This window comes from Brassica rapa, chromosome A03 (genome assembly GCF_000309985.2).
Source record: "Brassica rapa cultivar Chiifu-401-42 chromosome A03, CAAS_Brap_v3.01, whole genome shotgun sequence".
Taxonomy (NCBI): domain Eukaryota; kingdom Viridiplantae; phylum Streptophyta; class Magnoliopsida; order Brassicales; family Brassicaceae; genus Brassica; species Brassica rapa.
The window spans coordinates 32,096,115-32,123,817 of record NC_024797.2 but is presented as its reverse complement, the minus strand read 5'-3'; the positions used below and the strand labels follow the sequence as shown (position 1 = coordinate 32,123,817).

Sequence of the window (27,703 nt, the reverse complement as noted above, 5' to 3'; positions counted from 1 at the left end):
GTTGCATGGGTGGTGTTTGGCATCCTGAATTTCATGCATGTGATAAACCCATCATAGATTATGAGGTCCCAAAAATTTTCATCAGGTAGTATTAAATTATCAGGAATTTGAATATTGTGTTTTCTAACCTAACTTTAAAGTTTTGTTTACAGTTCTCGGTGTCAGTGGGGAAATATTTCAAATGTCTTTCTTCAAGCTGCTTATTACAAGTTATATTACAAGGAATAACATCCCGAACGTGAATTTATGATATTTGCCATAATATTTTCCATAACATTTACCGCGTGAACGTATGTCATCATAAAGCTTACTTATCATTCTTAATTAAACTAATATTTATTTTGCCTCGACTGCTTAATTTATTATTTTAATTGTTTTTTCCAACTCTTACATTACAATATTATTTAACTATTTCAAGTAAAGTAATACTACACTAAACATATATTAAGTTTATATCCAACATATCTTTTATATATATAAAAAGTTGCCTTGTGCTCTATTCTCAGGCGTCCACGTCAGCAAGGAGGAGGAAGTTTTTTGGACATGTGTCCAGCTCTTTGTTTTTATCGTTTTCGTTTGATTTTTTTTTTTGGGCTTCGGAGATTTAATTGCGATGGGCTTACGACGTTTCCTAAGTGTACTAACTGAAATCGATAGTCAAACTCTTCGTCTTCAAGAACCTCAACTCCAATTCTAGGGTTCGTATTGTTCTTCGGCCTCTGATTTATTAGACCTACTATGGAATTTCGGAGACTTCAATTATTCTCCCTGAAGCCTAAACTTATCATAGCCACCCTCACCAGGTACTATCTCCTTGAAGAACATGTACTTTCCACTCTCAAACCAAACACCTGAATGGAAATCTTCTTTATCTGGAAATCTAAATCATAATCTTCGTTCTGAGAGATTTAGGGCTTTGTTCTATGTTGGGTAGGTACGACTGCATATGATCTTTATCCACAATGTATGAAAGGTCGTGGATGCCTTTATTGCCAGAAATCGATTGTCAGGAGAAACTATGGTCTCGTGTCTTTGTAATTGAGTCAGTTCCTGCTTCTCTTCAAGCAGATGTTTTCCGCACTTTCAAGCAAGAAATGGTTGTGGCTACACATGATATGTGTTCTTATCTCTGGAAACTTACTTCTACGAGGAAATTATATCTTAACGATATGGTAGCTAAAAGGTGTAGCAAAAGAAAATCTTAGCACAATTGATATTCTCATACCTTGCTCTGTTTCTCACATTTTCAGAAAATCTCATCTATGGATCAAGCAAAAGTGATCAACGAATTCCAAAAGCTTTATGCACAACTGGACATGACGCGCGCAAAACAAAAACTACATTCATTTCTAGGACCATAATACTCTGAAATCATGGGTAATCACAAAGATTGACTGTGTCATGTTTGTTTTGTTTATAGTGTTTATTGAAAGCGATGATGTCAGAGGTTACTGATGGAGTTGACGAAGAGAAGATGAAAATAAAACTGAATATCTCACTAAACCATGTAGTTATTTGCTTTTTCAATCACAAGATTCATACTCGCACACTTTTCATTGGTTTTCTTCAAGCTTCTTCTAAGTAGCTCATTCCTTTGTATCGATCTCATAGGTGCTTGATGAGATTAGTGTTTTGTGTTGCATTTAAGGTTTGCTTTTCTTAAAAAGTTTTGCTAAATATGTCTTAGAAAATAACCCTAGGTGATTTATACTAAAACTTTGTTTCTTGCAATCTACTGAAGTGGATGATCTAGAAAGGAGATCGGCTTGCTATGACTAATCTGAGAAACATGAAACTTCTTATTTGTAGTGCATAATATATACTGACTTAATAAACAAGTTAAAGTCGGATACACTTTGTTTTTCTTAACATTTTCAACTTTGCGAATAAATCTTATCCTGGTCTAAAATCTAAAGCCCCAAAGTTCCAACCAACAGAGATCAAATTAAGAAAGGATTAATTTATAAACAATTATCAGATAAAGGATGATGACACATTACAAGTATACAACGATAATTTTAGTTTACCTTTAACTCTCTTTTTTTATATAAACGTACAAAACATAATTAAGAAAACTAATAAACATTTGAGTTCAATGAAAGAACGTCTTATGCTTCCTCTTTCCAACAATCTTTCTTCTAAACAAGAATCAAGCCCAATAACTGATTAGTGTTGCATACATACTCATAATATACATATTATACATATTTATGATAAATTACATCAAATATATGTTCGTATGAGCAGAAATAGCAAACATATAAAGGTAATCTATATGATTGTTCTATAAAAATATCCAAATTTTAGAACCAATTTGTCTCTCATTTCAGTGTAACTAATTGTTTTTGTATGTTCAAATAATAAACAATTCAGATGTTATACTTTAAATCAATCGTTATTTCATTGAACAATTTCTAAAATAGAAAATTAAAACAATCCTCATAGCGTAAATATTTAAATATAATAAAATGATTCTAAAATCAAACAAAAACAATTAAAATCATATAAAATATCAATACTCATGCATAAATTGTATTTCAGCCTCCAAAATTTGAAATATAACAGAAATAAAATAATCTATTAGTTTGAGTAGCAGATTTACTCTTGGTGCATATATGAATACCCTTAATATATGCATATGAAGCTTAAATAATAGTATTTGTGAAACTATGTTCTATCAAATGGTATAAGTATAATATGATTATATATTTTAGTCTGATCAAAGCCTTTTGTCACGAGCTGGACTCGAACCAGCGGGTCTAGCAAAAAGATCATCCAGATTTCAACCTTAGACTGATCGTGACTTTGGTTACGGTCTCCCTCAATCGAGAGGCTCGGTTTCTTCTCCTAAATTATTATCTCGCTGAAATTGGAGTACATTAAATCATACATGTATGTTGTTGGAAAACAATCAAAAATGTTCTATCAAATGAAAGAAATAAAATATTTTTTGTATTTTAGTCTTGATTCTAATGCATTTTTCATTGATATTATAGTATTTTAGATCACCTGTGATTAATAATGTTCAATTTGTTTATATTGCATTGGAAATTCATTGTATATCTTTCTAAAATTTAGGAACATAATATCCAAGTGTTAAAAATTCGATCAAAAGCAACAAAGATTAATAAAAAGGTCAAAAGATCCATTTACATAAAAGGCAAAAATATATTGTATATGTATTCAATTTTTTCTTATTTTTTAAAAAATCTAAAGACAACTAATACAAGAATTGAAATAAATTTAAATATCTTTATATGTTTGATAAAAAAGTTTTACTAAAACACCAAAAATAATTTAAAACTATTAAAACATATATCATTATACAAAACCCTTTAACAAAAAAAAAGATATATATAAAAATTGTACTATACTTTACGTTTGATCAGTATGACAAATTTACAATAACATCACTATAGCAATTACATTTGAAATGAATTGCTCCTGCAACTTGGTTAAGATTATAGTTTTACTAATGTTAGTAACAAACAAAGATTTCTAATGTAAAAAATCAAACGAAAACGATAAAACAAAGAGCTGAACACGTGTCCAAAAAAGCTCCCTCCTCCTTGCTGACGTGGACGCCTGAGAATAGAACACAAGGCAAATATATATATATATATATATATATTAGATTTCATTGAATTGATCGATGAAAACAATATCAAACAGAACGGATAAATTATTATTCTCTTTCAACATATTTGTTTCTTCGTATATTTAAAAATATTCTATTTAGTAAGACTATAGAATCGATTTAAAATTCATTAAAATAAAATATACAAACCCGGCGCGTACCGCCGGAATACTAATAGTATATCTAACAAAGTAAATTCAGCCAGTTGAACCAAACCATATGTCGATCTATTCGATAGTTTCATTACTTTAAAGATTTGTTAATATTGTATTCCATTTTGTAAGAGAAAAAAAATTTACGCTGGTCAACAAAAAATATGACATTTCTTATATTTATTTAAGTATTATATATTTACATCTCAGATATTTGTTATCTCTGTAATGTTAGTGATAACATTGCATGAACAAGATATGATCAGACGATCTTTATGTTCATTAAGAAAATATATGTACAAATCTACATCCAATTTATAAACCAAAAATAAAAGGTTGTTTGAACCATACTATAATAAATATGATTATAAGTGCATTATTAATGGTTTCATTCCATTCTTATGAATAACTAGAGATTTTACCGCGCTACGCGCGGTTCTATAAACATTAAACCTTAGATTTTTTAAAAAAAATTAAGTTTGTTTTTTTATATTATATCATTTATTTGTTTCGATATATTTTTTGTTTGAAATATCATTAATTTATATTAACATATTAAATGTCTCTATTAATCTTTTCGCAACTATGTTTAAATCTTTTAAAATTTAAAATACTCTATATTTAATAAAATAAAATAAAAATTTTATCATCTTATGTATATTATATATTTTCTTATATATCGTCTGCTTGATTTTGAATTCTTTTTTGAAGTATAGGTAAATAACATTTATTTCATATAAATATATAATTTTATAAATGTGTAATAATTTTGAATACTTAAATCTGTAAATTTTGATAACCAATAAAATGATTCAACAATTTTTAAGTTTTGAAGCCATAATTTATTTTCAATATTAAACTTTTTGGTATTTATTATTTTGTAAATAATTATTTGTTATAAAAATATGAAATATGTAGTAAATTTCAATATGAACAATTTTGTATTTAGTTACTACATAAAAGGATATTGAGAACCATTAACATATTCACAGATGGTCACTTATTTAACTAATCTTAAAAATTATCTCTTAACATTAAAAATTCTTAGGTGTTGAGTTTCAGGATAAAATCTTGTTAATTAGAAAAAACCAGAAACGTGTATGAAATCTGAAGCATAATATTGAAATATGGACACGTACCTCTTCATCAATCATCAGCATCTCAAGGCCGAGAAAGATGCCTTCTTTGAAATTATTGCGAGCTTCACAGAAATGGATTTGCTTAAAAAGCAACTGGGAATCTCAAGGTCCTGGTGAAACCTTACTGAAGAAAAGTGGAGAAGGAGCTTGAGTGGTGGTGACTGCTGTTTGATTTGCCATAAAGTTAGGAACGGATTTGAGGATCTGAGCAATGGATTTTTGGCTTGAGAAGGCATCATTATGATAGAGTAAGATGAGGGATGTGGAGAGTTAAACGCCGATTTATTTGGAGGAGTTAAGTAGCTTTAATTCGTCACTATAGCTGTCGCAGGCGTTATACGGAGGAGATAGGAAGACTGTGAGTTCTGGAAGGTCTTCTGTAGACGTCGTAACAAAATTAGGTTGGAGTAAAAAGATGACAAAACAAATGAGTCATTAAAGTTAAAGAGCCTATTACGCAGCACAGATTCGTGGCCCAACAACTTAACATCCACGATGACATGGATAAATGATTGGTTACAAATTTTTTCGCTGACGTGGACAGCTTAAGAAAGCTTCATATTCTCCTTTTAATAGTGTAAGATTTTTGGTAAATTGAAATAATATTTAATATCTTTGAAAGATAATAAATACAAAAATTGAGTATAATGAATTATGAGTATATATGATCTTAAGTATTTAATTACTATTTTATTTTTTTAAAATATGAGTATATATAATCTTAAGTATTTGATATAGTATTATGACTAATCAAATTAACTTACAATTTGTAGCAGTGAATGTAATATCGAAGTATACATAAATTTCTATAGATAAAAATTAGTTAATATAATTAATTAATATTATTTTATTGTAAGATTAGTAACGTTTGTTTACTTTTACAATTTATATGCTGAATAGATGGATCTCACTGATCAGCAATTGAAGCCTTGCAAATGTGGCGTCTTGCCATCTACCTTCATATTCTGTTTATTTACATGTTATCAGTGTTCAGTAGCAATAATCAGCATAACCTTTTAGCTTTTAGCTCAAAGTTTCTGACGAAATTTATCAGTAGAACCATGCACGTCTTTTCTGGCCTCATTGGCCATTGAACTTTGTTCTGTTAATGTTTTTTTTTGTTTGTGATACAGATAGTAGCATGGCAGAGAAAGATCAGATAGAAGGGCGTTGTCCTGCTTGTCGTACTCGTATAATATTTGAAATATGCTACACAATTTGATAATTTAGTTACTAATTGATTGCTAAAAATTAGTAGATCTATTGCATAACATAGTTTGTTAATTGATCTTATTTATTTGATATTATTTTGAATAATAGTATTAGAAAGTATTGTTATTATTTTATTTATTCCTACTATTATTTATCTTTTATTTTGTATTTCGTTATTTTATGCGCATACTTTTATATTAAATTATATAAAATCATTTCATTGTATTTTCACAATGTTAAATTCAGCCAATTCTATAAATTTTTTGGCTGTCATTTTTAAACCAACTTTACCGTGAAACAAAGCTAAAATGAATCAGACGGCCATCTCACAAAGATTATAACGTCACTCATCCAAGCAAATGTGGATATGTAAGATTAAACTTGCCGCTTAGTGATGCAATAAATAACCTTAAAGAAAATCATATATATGCCAAGTTTCATATGTTTCAAATTATATGGTATTAAAAGGCTTACCTAAATAAATTCTAATGATTTTTAACCATGTATCCCATTCTTAAGACTCTTTTCGACCACTGTCTTTTCATGCCATAAACTAAATACTTTATTTATCTTATATTTTGTATCATCATTTCTTATCGGCTGACTTTTCATTTTTGTCTTTTATCTATAGTATTTTCATTTCATTGTATATTTATATACTTTCCATTTTAATGACCGTTATGTATATCTTCCCCTTGTTGATAAAAAAGAAAAGTCTATCTTCCCTTTGTTTCTTGATTGCAAAATTTGTTTCCAGTATACGAATAGCATATTAGCTTTACATTGCTACCATCTTTAGCTTTACAATGCCACCATCTTCAGACAGTTTCTATTACCAAAATAAGCTAGTTCTGTATATTTCATTTCAAGTTTCTTTTACGTTAGCACATAAATAAGACAAAACATGACGAATGATACATGATCTTAACGCAAAGAACATTCTCATGCTTCAAGCAATTATCTCACCTTGACAGACACATTTTCTGTCTGATTTGAAAAACAAAAATAACTCATATTTAAGGTCTTTTTTTCTTGTCTTTTAGAAATCTTGGAAAATATAGTTTTAACGTCCGAATTTTGATAACCACTCACCAAGTTTTTGGCGCTGATTTAGAGCTTTTTACTTGTGCATTCAGTCATTCGTCATCCCTTGATGTGATAAAACTGAATTTGTTAATCTGAAGTCAGTAAAAGTTTATGTCTCCATTTTGCTGGTTTTGTCGAGTGTAAGATGACACAGGGAGAATAATAAGTTCGTGCCCCAAACTTCTTTTGTTGAATTGTAAACTCGCTTATGATTACACTTAAATGAACACAGTTGCAAAAAGCAACAAAATATGATCATATCACGACGATCTAATAGCAATCGAACAAATCAAGCATCCCCTCCCAAAGAAAGAGACAAATCCCTTCTATGCTAAACTTCCATACCTAAAGTTTTTCACTGGTTTGATTATTTGTTTCAGCTGGCAATGAAAAACCAGATAAATATATTACCTTTCAGTTGGCTCTCCCCTGAATATGCATGCAGTTGCTTAATCAAGTTTCTCATGTTCCTATCAGAAGAGTAGAGTCAAGCTTAGTTTGTGGAGAGCATAAAAATCTCTTAACATATCCTTATGTTTATAAATACGGGAGTGTTAGTAACAGTGTTGCATGGGATTCCATCTTATCCTTTTCCCTCCCGTGGAACTGTTTCAAGGCAAGCCCATCGTTGACTTTTCTGGATGCTAATTCATTATCAAACACAAACTTTTCCAAAAACAAATCGTGAAAGTTACTCACCTGCCTGATGGCTGTTGAGAATTAGGCAGACTCTTAGTGTTTATTTTGACCTAAACCTGATGGAGAATGTAAGAGACATAAGAGGAAGGCACAATTTAAAAGGTGTCGTCTTAAAGACTAATCATTATTTTGGTACATATGAACACTAAAGGTTTCATATACCTTCAACTGTAAATCCCATGTGAGGCTCAGATGGAGAACATTCTCTCAGGTTGATTGTTACATGATCATTATTCCCCAAATCAAAAGACGGATAACTCTGAAAAGGACAATGTTCGTAATAATTAGAAAAGGTACAAAATTCATGGCTCAAATTCAGATAAGCATACAGTGAAAAGTGATGGGGAATTCAAACCATAATGAAATATTCTATCTACTCTATGTACTAAAACGGGTAAACAGAACACATCATAGGTTAAGTTGTAGTGAACACGTACCGTCCATCAGATCTGTTGTTGTGTTTGCTTTTTAAAAATCATTTATCTGGTTGTCAGGGAGACTAAACGAACTCCTATTAAAAACCATAGGATTAAACATACAAAGAAAACCTCTACAGTCATGATCCGTACGTCTGTCATCCCTAGCTCTGATAAAGACATCAAAACGCTGCAGCAATGGGTTTTACGTTCTCACCGAAAGCTTCATATGAAGAGATCAATCTGTTTAATTCAATATGAGAGAACGTAAAATAAGAAAAGGCAAACAGAGATGTAAATCTTATTGGGCTATACGGTTTTAGGAGATGAACCCTTGGATAACACAACCCTGTCGTTGAATAGTTTCAGTCAGTGATAATATTGAATCTTAAAGAGCACAATTCTCGCTGTACAAAGATTAGTTCATACATGTTCATCAATAAGAATGAGATGAAGAGCAATTACCAAAGCGAATTGATCAATACCGATGCTCAGATTGCCCCAAACCAGGAACAACGTCACTGAAGAAGAAAGCTATGCAGTCGACTCTCTCTCTAAAAACTTTTTTCTCCAACCTCTCTCTTCAACAGTCACCGTGTATGCTTCTGCCGCGGTGTGAGAGGGCTTGTCTTCTCCGAAACCCCCTCTCCTTCTCCGGCCGTGTGTGGTGTGGAGTCCGACGGATCTGCGTATGAAACGGCTGAAGCTATGGAAGCGAGCACAGATCTGGTTCTCTCCTCTTCATGGTTTTGCTAGAGGACAGCAAGATCGAAGCAGTGGTTTCTTAGATCTGTTTTGAGCGGAAACGGCGGAGGTCGAATCAAGCAGCTCCGGGTATAGATCGGCTTGGAGGGAAACACGGCGAGTCAAGATTGGCCGGTGGATAGCGCTTGCCCCGGCGAGATCCACAACTCCGGCGAGGTCCACAAAGGCTTCTATGGGTCGCGCTCCCCAACGTCGGTGTGTGGTTGCCGTCGGAGTGGTTTCAACTGGCCGGAAGAGATCGGGATGACCCGCTGTTGAAGGCGGTGAGAAAGTTTCCGGCGAGAGCGGTGGCTGCGATTTGGGGACGATCAAAGCGACAATATAAGGTGTAGAGGTGGTGGAATGGAAACCGACGATGATTCAAGGATATTTGTAATTAATATTTGAGCTTTATGAGGTTTACATGTTGAACGTATACGCTCAAACTGAGAATGGGAAGTGGTAGTGACGAATGGGCTGGTTTATCTAGAGTGACATAAGATCAAATCTGACGTGGCAAATATGTTGTTTCTTATTGGTTGATTTTTTTTGAGGACGTGGACACTCTCCCCATGGATTATATCCTCCTTTTAGTATTGTATTGATTCTTAGTTAAGTTTGTATCCATTACTAATGAGTAGTTGCTCGAACAAAATTCATCCACTACATTCATATATGTATGCATTATAAATGAAAGATGTGCATTAATGTAATTTAAAAAAAAAAATTGGAAAGAGTAAGGTTGTAACATATATGTCTTTTATATTTTTGTACTATTAATATAAAAAGAAAATATACTTATTTAATTAAATACAATCGATAATAGAATTGAGAATATATTTGTTTTTTTTTAACATTTGCAACAATGACTTATCACATTCCCAGTAGGTTTTATTTTGATACTTAAATTCAGACTCATTAGAAATGTTCCAACACGTCTCACCAAATATTACTGGATTTTTGTCACTTGTTTATTTATTGATATAAACCTTTATCGCAGCATTATATTACTCTATGAATACGTTTACTACCAGCCTAAAATCGTCAATCTATGCGTAGAAGACCAGCCTCTAGAGTCGAGTATTTATGAAAATAGATCATCCTTCCTTTGTTGCCCAGCAAAAAAAAGAACTTGCCCGAAATAAAGATCATCCTTCCTTTTTTTTCTTGTTTTTTGGTAAAAAAATAGATCATCCTTCCTGAGTTATGAAACTATCATTGATGCAAGATATGATTTACAAAACAACAACTTTTATGTATATCTAACAAATACATTTAACAAAATAAGTTATTACTAAGTGTTTTCCTGCACCATGTGCAGTAAAAAATTTAAAATATTTTTTAACAGATAAATAGAAATTGTATTTTAAATAAAATTTTATCAATATTGTAAATTTTCTTTTTCGTATCAATATTTTAAAATAAATTTTATTTAATTAAACAGAAAAATTTAATTTTATAATATGCATGTATATATTTGAAATTATAATCTTAGATAGATTTTTTTACATATTTATTTCAATTAAATATATTTAATAAAGTTGTAAAAGTTGCATAATTATCAAAAATTAATATTAAAAAATATTTATAAAATTTGTAGATATATAAGAAAATAATAATTTTACAATTAAATTTTTATAATTTTCTTAAAAAATTTTATACATTTTTAAAAATTTTATTAATGAAATTGTATAATTTAAAAATATTTAATTAAATTTTATTTCGAAATTTAGAATGCCATATTTGAATATATATTTTAATGATGATTTATGAGTTATTCTCATGTTCTAAAAAAATTCTAAAAATATAAATTAACATTAAATGTAATATATGATTTATTACCATATTTTAAAAAGTTTACCAAAAATATAAATTAATATTAAATGCAATTTTCCATGTCATATTAAGCTATAACACATGTCATCAATTTCAGTATTAATGTCTTCTTTGTTTTGTAAAATTGATTGTAGAAATGACATGTAGCAAAATCACTTCGCAAATATAGTCTAAGGGATGTATGTATGTATGTAGAGAAAACGACTTATTCATGTCCGAACTAAGAGTCGCTGAGAAAATACATATCCCAACTTTTACTGCATGTCAAAACATACCTTCACTAATCAAAAATTTAAAATTCATGCTTGAACTAGGGGTCGATAAACAAATACATACCCCAACTCTTATTGCATGCCAAAACATACCTTAACCAATCAAAATTTTGAAATGTATGCCTAGTCTTTATAAGTCAACGCTAATCTCAATCTATACTATTATTTGAAAATTTATTTTTTGCAACGAATCTCTCACGTTAAAAATTAGAGTCTATGTTATCCTTAATGAATTTTTATATATATTCTATTATATAATAAAACTAATTTTATATTAAAAATCTTATATATTTTTTAAAAAGTAATTATGATGATTCTTATATATTGTGTTGTTATCTTAAAATAATATTTTACTATTATAAAAGTAAAAAAAAAATTAAGAGAGTAATTTTCCGTAACATAGCTCTCACATTAAAAATTAGAGTGGCAAAAGTCTATGTTATCCTTAATGAAATTTTATATATATTCTATTATATAATAAAACAATTTTATATTTAAAATCTTATATATTTTTTTAAAAATAATTATGCTGATTCTTATATATTGTGTTGTTATCTTAAAATAATATTTTACTATTATAAAAGTAAAAAATAAGAGAAGTGATTTTTTGCAATATTATATTAAAAAATACATAAGATAATTCTTATATATTGTGTTGTTATCTTGAAATAATATTTTACTGTTATGAAAGTTAAATTTTAAGATAAACATAATATCTAAGTAAATATTAATGAAGCAATATATTTGTATAAAGATATTTTCTAAGAAGTGATTTTAAGATATATTTGTATAACTAAATATTATAAGTAAATAATATTTTCATCAAGATAACAACACACTATATAAGAATTATTTTATTTAAAAAAATATATAATATTGTAAAATATCACTTCTTTTAATTTTTTTTTTACTTTTATAATAGTAAAATATTATTTTAAGATAACAACATAATATATAAGAATTATCATAAATTTTTTTAAAAAATTATATAAGATTTTTAATATAAAATTCATTTTATTATATAATAGAATATATATAAAAATTCATTAAGGGTAAGATAGACTTTAGCCACTCTAGTTTTTAACGTGAGAACTTCGTTGCGAAAAATTATTTCGCAAATAATAGTATAGATTGTGATTAGCGTTGACTTCTAAAGCCTAGGTATAAATTTCAAATTTTTGATTAGTTAATGTATGTTTTGGCATGCTATAAGAGTTGAGGTGTGTATTTTTTAATTGATCCCTAGTACATGCATGAATTTCAAATTTATTATTAGTGAAAGTATGATTTGACATACAACAAAAGTTGGGGTATGTATTTTTTCAGCGGCTCATAGTTCAGGCATGAATAAGTCGTTTTCCCTACGTATGTATGTAGTTTACAAAAAAAAAAAGTTAATTAACAACTACGAAAGATGTCAATGTTTCAAAAATAGCTAAGTGGTGGTTAGATGATTATTTTTTAAATATTGTGGTAAAGTGTTAGCAATTAAGGCTAGATTAGCAAGAAGGAGAGAGTTACAAAGTTTTTTTATAATAAGTGATTAAGGTTAATATTTGTCTTATTGAGAAGAATAAAAAGGATCAACCCAAGAGCCACCCTAATCCTCGAAAGTTAATTCTTTTGCATTACTAGGTTCAAGTTCCGGCGAAGTGTTGATAATATGACGTCGCAACGGCGAATGCATTCTCATGTAAAAATTAAGAAAAAGCAACAAACTCGCACCGTTGAGGACAGAGTTTAAACCCCACGCGCCGATCCCATTGCATCCGCCTTTAATGAGGTGCATCGCAAGAACCCCAGCGTGGGACACGAGATTACAAACCACGAGAAGCAGCTGACAATTCACCACCAACGAAGGAAATGTCGAACCGGGTAAACCAAACCCGGTCCAGAATCTATAACCGTAAACCACAGAGTAAACCAGCGTCGTCGACAGAATGGCTAGAACCTGGTACGACTGCGAGAACTCGAGCCAGAGGAAAGACGTGAACGCCATGGCAGAGTTGCAGAAGAGCTGAGACACGGCGAGTCTCCGGCGACGGAAGACGGCGAAGACCGTGCGGAGCATGTGGAGAAACCGCGTGAGGTAATACACGTAGGACCAGAAGAAGACGCGACCGGAGGCGCGCGTACCGAGCGGGAAGCAGAGGAGCCACTGGAGAGGAGTGGCGGTTTTGCTCCGGCGCCAGAACCACCGTGTGTCACGGATCTCCGCGGCGGCGGAGAGGAGGATTCCGGCGAAAATGGTGGCGGAGAGGATCGACATGAGAAGGCTGTGGATGTCTGGGATGTGGCCTAACGGAACGGAGCGGTTACGGCGGAGGAAGGCGGAGAGGAGGATGTGGAGGGAGGAGGAGACGGCGATGTAGAGAAAGATGGAGGTGATGAGAAAACACCACGTGGAGCCCCATGATTGGCTGTGGCCCCAGCGGAACCCGACGATGTATGGATGTTCGGAGAGGTAGTAGGTGAGAGAGCTAATCAGAGCCGTGGACATGATCGGGAGGTGGCGTTGATCGTCGGTGACTCTTCTTCTTGTTTACTCCCTCTAGTGTGTTTATATGTGTGCGTGTGTCTTTTTCATATGTAAAGCTCTCTTTACATCATTTTCATTTTCAAATAACTGAGATAAAACAACATAGCTCACAAGATGCCCGGTTTTGTCAAGAAAGCAAGTTGATATGGACCAATGTTATTTGTCACACATGTGCTCGGTACGTGACAAATTAAATTAGGTATGTTATCTATTATCATATCAAATCACATTTTAGAAAACGTTTCTAAAAGTTTAAGATTTTGGTCTAAATCTGATTTTATTATATCTTCGGAATAGAAAACAATATTTGGATATCTTTGGAATCAAAAGGGAATCAAGAATAATTGGTACACGATAAGTTGGTAATTACTCGCATTCAAAACCCAAACACCTCTGGACTAAAGGAGAGTTTGAGTCGGTCAATATGCATGAGTTTTTACTTCATGGCTAGGATGGAATATGCGTGGGGCGACTATTACGAAGATGGATAATCAGTAGTAACGAGTTATTAAATTATTATTTCACACCATTTGATGAACAGCTAAGACATATATCTGATACGTATCCAGTAAAATAATTTTAAATAATAATGCTAGTCTTATTTGGGCGGTATAACCGTATAACTTCTTTTAGTACCACACTTTTTTACTGGTACTAGTACATAGAGGTGGTCACTTTACACGATATCTGAAGCCGCATCCGAACTCAATCCAAAAAATCTAAACCGATGTAGCAAAATTTCATAACGGGTATTTGTTGGATCCAATTTTGGTCAATACCAAAATGGATCACGATCAAAGACATGGGCCGAAACATACCGAGACTCACAACCAGAATCGAGCTCGAGAAAGGAGCCACAAAAATCGCGCAACAAGAAGCTGAGATCGCGGAGCTACCACGAAGATCTCACAGTCGATTCGCTATAAAGAAAGGAGAAGAAACAAGAAAGGAGACACATTTAAAACCCTAGAGAGAGCTTTACATTCACATCGATCTTATTGTCTTTCCATTTTTAGATTCCAACTAGATCGAACTTGTTTGTATCAATCGATCTAGTTCAACTTATTGTATTCGATTCCAATTATCAATAAAGTCTATTTTCGCCTACCGGAAACTATTTAACATCGTTGTGTTCTAAAGATATCGTTGCCTACATCATTTATCTTTCCTAGATCAACCCTGATCATTATCAAATACTTTGTGTAGAATTTAGGTTCTACAGTATTGAATTAGGAGAGATTGGATATCCGAATACGAATGGATATCCGAAGATAACGACTCTATGTATAATTAACCTTCTATTTCAAGTTTACATCTCTCATTTTATAAACAATATTTATATTGATACTACACATACTTTAAGTTCATATGATATACATACAATTACGGAGAAAATAATTTGCTACTCACTTAAAATGCATGTCAAATTTTTTATTTCAAAAATTAACAAAAAGTTAAATCTAAAATTTAAAAACAATAACCAAATTAATGTATTTTTAGTTTCAAAATGTTATGTCCAAATCTATTAACCATTCAATCTATTAAAAATAAAAAATTAGTTAAGTGAAAGTTATATTTTTAAATACAAGAAATTCGAGAAATGAAAAATTTAATATATTTTTTTTCCAAATCTAAATATCCGAACCCGATCCGAAATAACTGAATCCGAACTAAAATTATCTGAACCCGACCCAAAGTTCAGAAATACCCGAACGAGTTCTACACCTTTATACCAAAATATCCGAAAATCCGAAATACCCGAACCCGAACGAGTATCCGAACGCTCACCCTTACCAGTACACTATGGCTTTGATTGATAATTAATAATACAGTAAAAAATGAAAAAATAAATGGTTGAAAACGGAGGAGAGAAAAGTGAGGATGGGAGTAAAATTTTACTCTGTTTTGGAATAAATGGGCTGAAATCAGGTGAAAGTAAAGTAACTCAGCTGAAATTAGTTTTTCCTCCACTTTATTATCGTTAAAAATACTTTACAATCACATTCTATGAGTTATTTGAGTTTAATGTAGTTGAATGATACGTAATCAAACAACAGGATTAAGTATTAGTTGTCGGTTATCCTAATCGTTATTGTGTCAAGGCCGGTAATACATCTCTTTGTTAATTCACAATGAGTAATTTGGGTTATTGGTATTGTCCACCTGATTCATAGTATATGCGATAAGTGACGTTTGACCTACCAAACTCGAGATTTCTTTTATTTACACGGTCGTAATTGATTTCTCGTGAATTAATTTTAAAAGGGACTTGGACGGTGAGCTTACAAGTTACAACAACAACTACCACGCAACCCATGTTCTGTCAATCATTTTAGCTAGTCCGACGAATTGAAATGTAATTAGGCAACGTTATACATGTTGCTATACGGATAAAACGCTACTGTATTGTATATACCGGTACTAAACTAATACAAACGTGACGATATGATACATTAGCCTTATTGAGATTATGTGGATACAATAAATCGTATACAATTAAAAATTAAGAACCCCAGACTCGAGAAACGAAAGTACATACATGATAATACTGTACTTTCAGTATTTATTACATAGTATACATTGTATTAGATATATTATCTACTCTTCCAAAAGATAACATAAGCCGCACCTATTCGAACACTTTGTTTTGGTTTCTTTCACAGTTTTGGGGTTGTTAATAGTATATCTTTATCAGATTAGGACAACGAGACACCATCACGGTATGTAACAAAATCCCCTTAATCAAAGATTAATTCTGTATACTTCCAAGAATCTTGGAAACAGCAGCTGAAGAAGGTTTTGGATAAAACAGCTTCTTCAGCTCATCATACCTCCCAACATCAAAATTTTGAGCCTCCATCAGTTTCCTCTGTTTAGACTCGAACCTGCTTTGGTAAAACCCTTCAAAGGAAGGCTCTTTCGAGGTCCTGAGTAAAAAAGGAGTAACCGGCCATGAAGTATATAGATGTGACATAAAAACATATTGGCTCCATAACGTCCATGTGAGTTCCCAGAAGGTTAGCCTCATGAACAATGCGGTCTGGAGGATCATGTAACCAAGACCAGCCTGAAGCTCTCTTCTCACCGAGGAATGTGATTTCTGGTCAATGGCCTTCTTTATGGCTTCAAGCTCTTTTAGATCCTTTATTCTTGGGTCGTTTGGGTTACGGATCTGTGGTAAAGAAAGCAGGCCCTCGATGGACTTGGTTACCTGATCACACACAAGACGAAAACATAAATAACTTTTGGTTTTAACAAGAAATTCACCATCTCTACTATTAAGCTTTAATAGACATGAGTAGCATTTAAAACACACAAGACGGTTTTGTGATCAATGAGACTAATGTTACAGAGGATGATGTTTATTTATGTGTACTTATACTTGGAAATCCGGTAATATTGAAAGTTGACGTGTTGCCACATTTTCCATTTAATCTTTGCAAAATTGGTGAAAGGTTTTGTATTATTTGGTTGATTTTGGTGATACAATTATGACTATCTATACAATTATGGATTTGGTTACCTGAGACTAATGACTAATTTGTCAATAATCCAAATTAATGTTCTAAGAATTCCTTATATACTAAAGCACAAGTCACATTTCCAATAAAATAATGACAAGTGGAATTGTTTAAAAAAAATTAAAAATTAAAAAATCAACTAATAGTTTACGTAATGGTTAAAATTTTAAGCCAATTACAAAATTAAACAATTGTAATGAAAATAATTCTCTAACAATAAAGAACCCCACTAGCCCTAATTTCATGGCACGAACCAAAGTGTTTCATTGCCTATATAACTATCACTTAACCTTTTGTATTTGTTCTCTCTTTTTTTTCTTAATCGTTTATTTTTTTCATCACTTTTCTTTTGGTTTTAGAGCCACAAATTTTTCTTGATTCTTACAAAAATAAAACTAAAAGATCCACAAACCTGATGTGGCAATGTAAGGCTTCTTCTCCGAGAGATGTTGTTATCCATATCATATTTTTTATTTGTGTTTGCTTAATATCTTTGGATTTTACTCTGTTCTCTAATTCTATCATCGCCTTGATTTATCAAACCTCACCCATTTACGTGCAAGATTTTCTTCAAAACCTCAAGGTTATTAATTTGCAAAACACAAAAACACAAAGGTCATCTTCTTTTCGAAAACGAAAATGTGAGAGAGATAAAAAAATGGATATACCAAAGTTTTCTTTGTCTCATATATGTTACTCTTCAAAAATATTTTTTATTTTTGTAGGTTTTATATGATTAGATTTTTTTATCTCATAACTAATAAATAATTACTAGTTGATGTTCCGCACCCTGTGCGGACTAATATATATATATATATATATATATATATATATATATATATATATATATATATATATATATATATATATAATATATATACCTAACATTTTGTTAATTTTAATGTTTCTTTTAACAAAATTTAATTATTAAATTAGATACAAATTTCAAACTATTATAAATTATAAAATTTCAATATTCATATTAGTAATCAATGTATTAAATTATGTTCTTTTGTTTCATTGTTTTATTTTTATTTATGTGATGTAGATTTTGAATCAAAATCTTTTCTAATAGCAATAAGTAAATTAGGAAATTTGTATTTGAAATTAAACACACATTGTGTTTGGACTGAAAAGAAATCTTGTGGCAGTGAAAGGATTATAAAAATCACAAATATAACACATTAACAAAATAAGGATAGTCTAGGATGTTTAATCCAGTAAAACCGAACCATTTAAAAACGAACCACAATATATGGATATGGTTCTGTATATTAAACGATCAAATCGAATAAACAAAAAAAACCCCGATTTATTCAGATAAATTAGTATACTCATATAGATATTTTATAATAATATGTATTTGATCAATATTTCAAATAAAAATCAGAGAATCTGACTGTGATTTTAGTCACTAAAATTATAGAATCAATCATAGACTTAAATAACCCTAACCTTATTATGGTTCCAACTGCAATGATAAACATTTTGGCTTGAGCCTCCTTTGAATCTCTAGGCAGTGATAAACATTTGATAACTCCTGAATCACAAAGTTCAACTGCAATGAATTCAGAAGTGACAATACATCGGATACTTTGCTCCTTCCCAAATATGTTTATTTCCACTGTATCAGCTCAGCCTAACAACTAAAGAGCGTTTCCATTCCCTTAACCACGCTTGACCTCTTTTCCTTGAATTGTTGCTCTAGAGGCCTAAGAGAGTGAGGAAGGTAAAACCCTCACTCTTACTACTGACTCAACACCATAATCACTCTTCAGTCTCCACTGTCTGTTGAATAACAATTTGCCCCAGATTCTGAGCCGATCTGCAGCAGTGAGGACTTGTATGAGCTCCGACGTAGACGTGGTGATACCCAAATGAAGTTTAATGTTAATTAGCCACCACAACTGCAGCATAAGTTTTATCCTTTAAATTTTACTAGATTTTGACATGCGCTTAGAAATAGCGGGATCCGTTTTATTAATAGAAATATTATTTATAAAGTTTATTTATTTAACCTTTTTATTTAACTTTTAGTTTAATTTTAATTATTTAAATTTAAAATAGGATAATTATATAAGTTTTTTTTTAAATAGCTATAATGTTTAAAATATATGTCCTGAAAGGATGCATATATGTTTATTAATATGGTAGATAAAAATGAAAACATCAGTCTTTTGTTTCTGTAATGTTTAATTTATTTAAGTTATTAGTATTGGTTAATATGTGGAGGTATAATTTTTGAATGGTTTGATATTACAAAAATATTTATATTTTCATAATTTTTGTGTTACACACGATAATAAATCAAAATTCAAAAGCGAGGTTTGTAGCAATGAACAAAACATTGAAATGTCTCTGTAGCTGAAACTAAGAAAGTTTGAGTAGTTTGATTGTCTCTATATTCAAATGTCAATCAGAAAATCTCACACACACGCACGAATGAATCATATATAGTTAAAAAAAATCATTTCATTACTTAAAAGCACATGATAATATATTGTGTTGCATGTTTTTAAGAATGTATTCAAAAATCAAATAACAAACATGGCTACATTAATTACAAAGTGGTGGAGCGAGTGGTTAAAATAAAATCGGTTACTTTCACCTTAATAATAATAAATGATTGTGATAAATTTATTGAATTTTAAGCAATGGCATATGTTGTAAATATTAAAAAAATATCAGGGTTAAATACTAATTGTACTTCAGTTTTAATAGATTAGATTTGTATCTTTCTACTGTGTTTACCAATATCTACAACGGACTTGGACGGTGAGCTTACAAGTTACAACAACAACTACCACGCGATGCATGTTCTACTTCTATCAATCATTTAAGCAAAGTCCGACGAAATAAGATTAGGCAACTTTATACATGTTGCTATACGAATCTTATACAAACGTGACGATATGATACATTAGCATTATTGAGATTGTCTGGATACAGTAATAGTGTAATACAATCAATAATTTTATCCAATTAAAAAATTAAGAACTTCACACTTTAGAAATCGAAGTTCATATGCATGGAGATTTTGTTAGAAAAAACTATGATAATAGTTTCGATATTTTTATTATGTATACATCATATTAGATATTTTATCTACTCTTCCAGATGTTAAGCCGCACCTATCCGAACACTTTGTTTTCTTTCTTTTCTTTCAAAGTTTTTGGGTTGTTAATAGAATATCTTTCTCGGGTTAGGACAACGAGACATCACGGTATGTAACAATATGCCCTTCATCAAAGATTAATTCTGTATAGTTCCAAGAATCTTGGAAACACAAGCTGAAGAAGGCTTTGGATTAAACAGCTTCTTCAGCTCATCGTACCTCCCAGCATCAAAATCTTGAGCCTCCATCAGTTTCCTCTGTTTATCCTCAAACCTGCTTTGGTAAAACCCTTCAAAGGAAGGCTCTTTTGAGGTCCTGAGGAAAAAAGAGTAACCGGCCATGAAGTATATAGATGTGACATAAAAACATATTGGCTCCATAACGTCCCATGTGAGTTCCCAGAAGGTTAGCCTCATGAACAATGCGGTCTGGAGGATCATGAAACCAAGACCAGCCTGAAGCTCTCTCCTCACCAAGAAATGTGATTTCTGGTCAATGACCTTCTTTATGGCTTCAAGCTCTTTTAGCTCCTTTTTTCTTGGGTCCTTTGGGTTACGGATCTGTGTTAAAGGAAGCAGGCCCTCAATGGATTTGGTTACCTGATCACACACAAGACAAAAACATATAAACTTTTAGTTATAACAACAAATTCACCCACCACCTCTCTAAGCTTTAACTGGACATGATTTTTTTTTTGTCAAACTTGTTTGGACATGATTAGCATTTAAAACACACAAGACAGCTTATGATCAATGATATTATTGACTAATTTGTCAATCATCCAAATCATGTGCGCCTAAACAAATCGTCGGTCATAAACAAAACAAAATTAATTTGACCGAGAAAAGAAAAAAAAATTATAAGACATTTAAAAAAAAAATTGGTGTAGGCGCCTATATATGCCTGCCTAAACATATTTTTCTATAAAATACCTAATTACCACCCAGCAATTTCTTAAACATTGATCTAATTAATGATTATTTGAAATTGGCCAAACTAAATAGAAAGAAGAACAAGAACAAGTTACCTGATCAGGTCTCAAGCACACATAATCTCCCAGAACGATGACGTTTCCTGAATCATCAAGCATCTTCCCTATCCAACTTCCATGAGCAGGATCGGAACAAGAATCATTGCAGACGCTGACGAAATCAGAGTAAGGGATCCAGCTTTGCCCTGTCTCCATCAGCTTCGTTTTCACGACTTCAATCTGCGCAGCTCTAAGCAACTTCTTGGCGTCTTGCACGGTAAGCCCCAAAGCCAACGTCTCCTCCTCCGCCGCGGGTTTCATCGGAGGTGAAAGTCCGTCTAATCGAATCCGGCCCTTGTTCACATCCATCTCTCGAAGCTTATCCATCAAACTCTCCCTAACCGGCACCTTCAGAGTCGTATCCATCCAATTCACGGCGATGTTCTGCCAAAACCTACGTGACACCGACACATCACCAGGCTCCGGATCAACCGTGGCTTCTCCTGGGTCTTTGGGAACCCTGGTCCGCACGGCTAACGAAGACGAGGAAATTCGACAGTTCATGAGACCTTGCAACGACATCTTAGAGATGTTGAACAAACGCTGCGACAAAAGCTTCCCCATAGCCATTGCCAGAATCAAAACAAAATAATCAACAACGAAATCCAGAAAGAAAAACCAAAGAGAAAGAGTGAATTCAATATACATTGAAAAATAATAGCTGGAGCAAGATAGCTTTATATAGGGTACATAAAACCAAAGTCCTCTGTTACAATCTAGTTTACTTTTTGTCTTAAAACAAAATTAACTAAGTGGGCCCGGCACACGTCAGCCGATATATATCAGAACAATTCAATACAATATACTACGTTTCATTTTCCTGAATAATTCTTGAGATATTGGATGGCTGACAACCGTTGGTGATAGCTTGCGGTGCCTCCGCAGCCGTCCGATTAACATTTTGGTTTGTAAATATTATCTTTCTTCGACTATAATGGAAACAACAGATTTTAAAACTAAAAACGTGTCGCCACATATTTTCTGTTTTATCCTTTTTACATATAGTAAGTGAATGGTTATGTTAGAGGAGATGATTTGTTGATTTGTTACTCAAATTGTTTATGGTTTTAACTCAGTTATAGTTTGTAAGGAAAGGTGTCACCATAGTTTCTGACTTTATCTTTTTACATATAGATGATAATGTTAGAAAGGATGGTGTTTATGTGTATGTATATTTGGAAATCCGGTAATACTGAAAGTTGACGTGTTCCGACATTTTCCATTTAGTCTTTGCCATATTGGTGAAAGATTTTGTATTATTTGGTTTATTTTGGTGATACAGTATTAGTTTTATCTTTAAAATAATAATAATAATAACAATAATTATTATAATTATATAAGTTTTTTTATAACTGGTTAGGATAAAGAGTATCAGCATTCAGCAGATAAGATATGTTAACTAAACAAAGAGATAATTATTTTTATGTAGTTTATATACACTGAAAACTATTACAGAAATTACAATGATAATGGAAATCCAAATTACTATTCATTTACAAAATATTTATTGGTCTCTTTAAAATCAATATAGTTGATATAAATTCAAGTCATTTTGTAAGAAATTAAATGATAAATTTATTTTAGTAGCACTTCATTTTCTTTTTCAACCCAATTCTATAAAGTTATAAAACAATGCTGGAAAATCATGCAAGTGACAATTTGTTTCGTTGCGCAAGTGGCCAGTTTCTTGTTGCGAGATTTATACTTTTTATACGATCTATTGCATGTGTTCTTTTTATAGTCACAAAATATTATGGGATGCAATTTTGTTTATAAGCACTACAAATATATGCACCTCAATATATTAAACCAACTATAATAATTCTTATTAATGTAGTATAGCTCTGGATATAAGATCATCTTAGTTAAAATCTTCACAATAATATCAAGGAAAGGATTTTAAAGAGACATCCATTTTTTCTCCAGAGTTTCACACAATCTCAGAAATCAGGAATGTACCAAACTTTGTAGATATTCCTTTTCGACGTATGATCATATGATACACCATAACATCAACCAACGAAATCAGATTCTGTAGTTTTACTTTTTGTTTGTAATTTTAACGGTAGTATATTTTTGATAATGTCATATAGAGAATATAAGCACATGGAGCATACGGACAAAATAGATAAAAGGGCTCAAAATATCAAATTTAGATAAAAACGTGAAAGATACTATTGAGAAAGAGAGAATAAAAAAAATCCTAAATCTTCACGCTGCATGTACCAACACCACAAGACACGGGGGTTCCAAAAAGAATGGACGCCATTAACGATTGATTATACACCACATCATAAATTTAAATTATACTGCTGACAGTTGTGTACGGACTTTGGTACTGTCAGGTGCAAAGGATAGCAAATCCATATTATCGATCGACATTTGAAGATTTGGGACGGATAGAACATGATTCCAATAGCTATATTACATCGTTATTTAAATATACCCAAAAGACAACATAAGCAATAAGAACTCAATATATTTGATTTATGAACCGATATATGGGCTTGGCCAATTTTCAAAACATTTTTAAATATTTCATAACATTTTCGTTGTCTCGGGCAAGTTGCTTACCGGGCTTTTATGAGTTAATGTTACTAATCTTAAATTCTGTAACTCTGCTCTGCTTGTTGACCTTACTAGTAGATTGCTTCACCGAGTTTGAACGACACCGTGTTGTAGTACCTTCAAAATTTTTTAATCTGAATAATAACCACAACTACAAAGATGAGAGATCTCCTTGTCCTAAAAATACACTGTTCATCATCAGCTTCAAGCATTTGACTAATCAAATTCAAAATCATCCAATCTCCTATATATTAATTGAGTAACATTTGAAAAGATGTAACATCTATTTTGTAATAATTAAAAAAGATCATTTGCTTATGTGTCAATCAATTAGGTAGTTAATTAGTCCTACATGTCAGACTCACATTGAAATTGAAAAACATGTTGGTCCAATTCGATTTTTATATCTCACTAGAAACATTTAATACCAACTATATGATATCATATGATATTAACTAAAACAAGGTAGCTATTTATTATATATTATTTCCATAAATAAAACCTACGAAATTACCTAATGTGATTATGATATATATAGTAATTAATGATTTTAAATAATAAAGATTTGCTAATAATATGTATGCTTTCTATCATTTTTGTTTAATTTTTTACTATTAAAATAAAGTACACAATTACATTATTCATATATTAAAATTTTAGATTCTTTTGTATATGTTCTATTTTGAATTTTTCAAAACCAGTACAAATTACTAAAACTATTAAAAATCTCACATAAAATTGTGTGATCAATGTTTAATTTTTTTTTCTATAATAAGATACAATGATAATAAAATCATATAAATAAGTAATTTTATTTTAATAGGTGTTTATGTAAATATATATATATATATATATATATATATATATATACTTCATATCATTTAAATTTAAGTATATATCATATACGATAGATAAAATAAAAAAATTTTAATTATTTATTCTGAAATTATTGCGAATAAACAAGAACAGTCATTTGATTTATATGTGCAAGCTAATTTATTACATTATAGTAACTGATTTCTTAGTTATTTAATATACAATTATTATTTTATTATTTCATAATATACAGAAAATATAAAATAAGTATTTATTCTACACAAGGAGCAAATATTAACCTAAGTATTTATCTCTTTAATAATTTTGAATCTTAAATATTTTCTAAATCTCATGCCAAAAAAATAAAATAAATGAGAATAAACTCAAAAATTAATATTTATATCGATCAATAACCAAAATGACACAAAAAGGAGAAAAATATCGAAGATAGATAGGATTGACACGTGAACGTAAACTTTTCATAACCATAATTAACTTTAAAATTGCTAAATCATGATAGAAAACGAGTTGATAGTTTCATTGTAACCAAATAGTAGGCATGAGATTCTTCGGCCTAAACGTTAAGTTTTATGCGATAATTAATTTTTTGACCTAAAATATTTTTAAAATGGTATCAGTTCATTAGTAAACAAATTATGTAATTAACCAAAAGAAGTTTTTTAAAAATTGATTAAGAGCCAAATATAGTAATTCGATCAATAATATAATTTTTTCCCATACGATATTTCTTAAATAATTTTTATAAAAATTCACTCTGCACAAGGCGCAAGTTTTATCCTAGTTTTTAGTATAAGGAAACTTAGAGATTACACCAACAAGAGGAGAGATCACTACAAGCAATATTAACCTGTTTTAACTTCTCTCTAAGATTTTTACAATTCAATCTCCAATGATTCCGACAAGAAACCTAAAAAAAAACACAGTTCAGTTCTGTCTATTGGCAATGTAACTAGCCAAATCCAGCAAAGGAGCAACCTTGACGGAATCAAACCCTAAAAGCTGATCACAAGCATCTATATTCAACTTCTCAGCGAACTCTCTCGATTTCTCCAAACCCATAATCTTCGGATACGTCAACTTATCAGCAACCAAATCTTTCTCAGCGGTTTTCTCCAGTTCTTCGCGAACTTCCTCAACCTCTTGATCTCTTCATCACTTCCTCCACCAACGATCCCGCCCAAAACCGCCGAAGCTTCAAGCAATGCAAATTTATATAAACTCAAGATGTTCCAATCCGACGTCGTTTAAGTCCAAACCTTCCCTGCTCGTATCCACCACTTGTCCCGCCACGAGGCCTTCCGAGCCAATGGCTTTAGCCAATTCCCCCACAGCTCTAACCACTCTCACCGGAGAAACCTCTGAACTCAAAGGCAAAGGAGAGAAGCGCGTCTCCGGCTAAAACGGCGACGTCTTCGCCGAAAAGAACGCTCTGTGGTTTGTGGGCTTTCCGCGGCGGAGATCGTCGTTGTCCATGCACGGCAAGTCGTGGTGGATCATTTCGACGGCGCAAACTGTTGGTGAAGCGAGGGACTCTTCACCGCCGATGAGCTCGCAGGCGGCGATGCAGAGGACGGGCCTGACGCGTTTGCCTCCGGCGAGGAGAGAGTAGCGCATGGCTTCGTGGATCTTGAGTGGTTGGCGGAGAGCGACGGCGGATTCTAAGGCTTTGTTGACGGAGTCGGCTTTAAGGAGGATGTAAGACATGAAGTCGAAGGAGGAAGAGGATTTGCGGTTGGCTTCTTCTGTCGTGACGACTGGAGATGAAACGGTTCGTTTGGAGTGAGGGGGAAGGGTTTAAGAGTCACGATGGGGGGAGGAGATCTGGATCTGAGAGCATCATTATCCAGGGTTTGGGTTTTTTGGAGTGGAGTTCTTAAAGAAATATAAAAAACTGTTTCTTAATTTTTAACTAAAAAGTTAAAAAAAACTATTTCTTAAAGTTGGTTGTGGTGAATCCATGAACCGGGAGTTACTGCAGAATCCATTGTGATTCCTCCAAAAATCTGTAATTTCGGATTATAAAAATGATTTTTTTTAAAATATAAGGACTTGGAGAACTGGAAAAACATTTTTTTTCTCATTTGATAAAAAAACATTTTTTTCTCCATTGTATAAATTAATTTTGAAAAACATTCAATAAATAACTAGGGTCAAATTTCGTTGAGTGATAAGTAATATATATCTTTTTTTTATAACTGTGGTATGATTTTAAAGGTTTTCTAGGCCCAAAATCTAATTACCACGAGGCCCGCAGGATTCGTTTTTTTTTATCAGTTAAAACGTTCCGGATAACCAAAGAAAATCGAACCCAAGACGATACTAACAGCTATGAGCTATGAGCCATTTTCCACTAGGCCAAGACTACTTGATCATTAATTTTAAAATATGATAAAAAGTAGTGTACTTCTTCAGATTGATGGAATGAAGTGTTAAAACCCAACAAGACGAGAATAGAAAAATGCTTTAACATTTTTAAAATTTTCAAAAAATAAAAACTGTTATTTAAAAAATAACCGAACTAAGAAAAAACATTAGAGAAAAAAAAAAGTCCGAGCGAAAGTCCAACATGAAACAAATCTTCCATTTTTACTGGTTGATCATTTGTGTTGATCTTTGACACGAAATACTTTAAATGGCATGATACATAGTTGGGTCAAATCCGGTTCTGACTGAGGCTTCGAATGTTTACACCCATCCCGCTCCGCACCGCAAACAAAAATCTCTACATATACCATATATCTATACGTTTTATAATTGTTAAAATCGCACCGCAGTTGAACCGCTTGTCCCGCACCGCTCAAACTGCAGTCACCATTGGGAGCCTGAGAGTTATTGGCATTTGAATTACTTTTTAGACATCTTCTAGCTTGGCTTTGCAAATAATTAATGCTTAGAGCGCG

At 31.8% G+C, this 27,703-nt stretch overlaps 3 protein-coding genes, 1 long non-coding RNA gene and 1 pseudogene across 12 annotated transcripts; all 5 read right to left on the bottom strand.

The window, feature by feature from the left end:
- Window positions 1–504: 504 nt before the first annotated feature.
- LOC103862501 lies at window positions 505–10,555 on the bottom strand. Of its 9 annotated transcripts, none has more exons than XR_631753.3 (6): window positions 8,807–10,555; window positions 8,465–8,584; window positions 8,088–8,184; window positions 7,638–7,981; window positions 6,117–7,304; window positions 505–5,834 (listed from the first exon to the last, which is right to left on the bottom strand). It is a non-coding gene; the product is annotated as an uncharacterized LOC103862501 (long non-coding RNA). The 9 variants fall into 9 exon arrangements; XR_004456065.1 differs by lacking the exons at window positions 505–5,834; window positions 6,117–7,304 and adding an exon at window positions 7,382–7,571 and having other exon boundaries at window positions 7,638–7,832; window positions 7,926–7,981; window positions 8,363–8,584; window positions 8,807–10,510; XR_631750.3 differs by lacking the exons at window positions 505–5,834; window positions 6,117–7,304 and adding an exon at window positions 7,382–7,571 and having other exon boundaries at window positions 7,638–7,832; window positions 7,926–7,981; window positions 8,807–10,493.
- A 972-nt stretch (window positions 10,556–11,527) lies between these two features.
- On the bottom strand, window positions 11,528–19,059 carry LOC103862500 (elongation of fatty acids protein 3-like). Its single transcript, XM_033288380.1, has one exon. The coding sequence runs from the start codon at window positions 13,691–13,693 to the stop codon at window positions 12,794–12,796; it is 900 nt and encodes a 299-aa protein (XP_033144271.1). The 5' UTR covers window positions 13,694–19,059; the 3' UTR covers window positions 11,528–12,793.
- Window positions 16,482–17,805, bottom strand: LOC103862499 (calcium uniporter protein 1, mitochondrial-like). The gene is made up of 2 exons (XM_033287476.1): window positions 17,797–17,805; window positions 16,482–16,943 (listed from the first exon to the last, which is right to left on the bottom strand). The coding sequence occupies exons 1-2, from the start codon at window positions 17,803–17,805 to the stop codon at window positions 16,482–16,484; spliced, it is 471 nt and encodes a 156-aa protein (XP_033143367.1).
- Window positions 19,060–20,202: 1,143 nt separating the features above from the next.
- On the bottom strand, window positions 20,203–24,594 carry LOC103862498 (calcium uniporter protein 1, mitochondrial). The gene is made up of 2 exons (XM_009140203.3): window positions 21,396–24,594; window positions 20,203–20,967 (listed from the first exon to the last, which is right to left on the bottom strand). The coding sequence occupies exons 1-2, from the start codon at window positions 22,044–22,046 to the stop codon at window positions 20,506–20,508; spliced, it is 1,113 nt and encodes a 370-aa protein (XP_009138451.2). The 5' UTR covers window positions 22,047–24,594; the 3' UTR covers window positions 20,203–20,505.
- Window positions 24,595–25,545: 951 nt separating this feature from the next.
- Window positions 25,546–27,532, bottom strand: LOC103862677 (annotated as a pseudogene).
- Window positions 27,533–27,703: the final 171 nt, after the last annotated feature.

Bases quoted from the DNA above. Each gene is read 5' to 3' on its own strand.
- LOC103862500 (XM_033288380.1), bottom strand. From the start codon at position 13,693: ATGTCCACGGCTCTGATTAGCTCTCTCACCTACTACCTCTCCGAACAT.
- LOC103862498 (XM_009140203.3), bottom strand. From the start codon at position 22,046: ATGTATATTGAATTCACTCTTTCTCTTTGGTTTTTCTTTCTGGATTTC. The intron at 20,968-21,395 runs GTAACTTGTTCT...GTGTGTGATCAG, and splicing joins TGTGCTTGAGACCTGATCAG to GTAACCAAATCCATTGAGGG.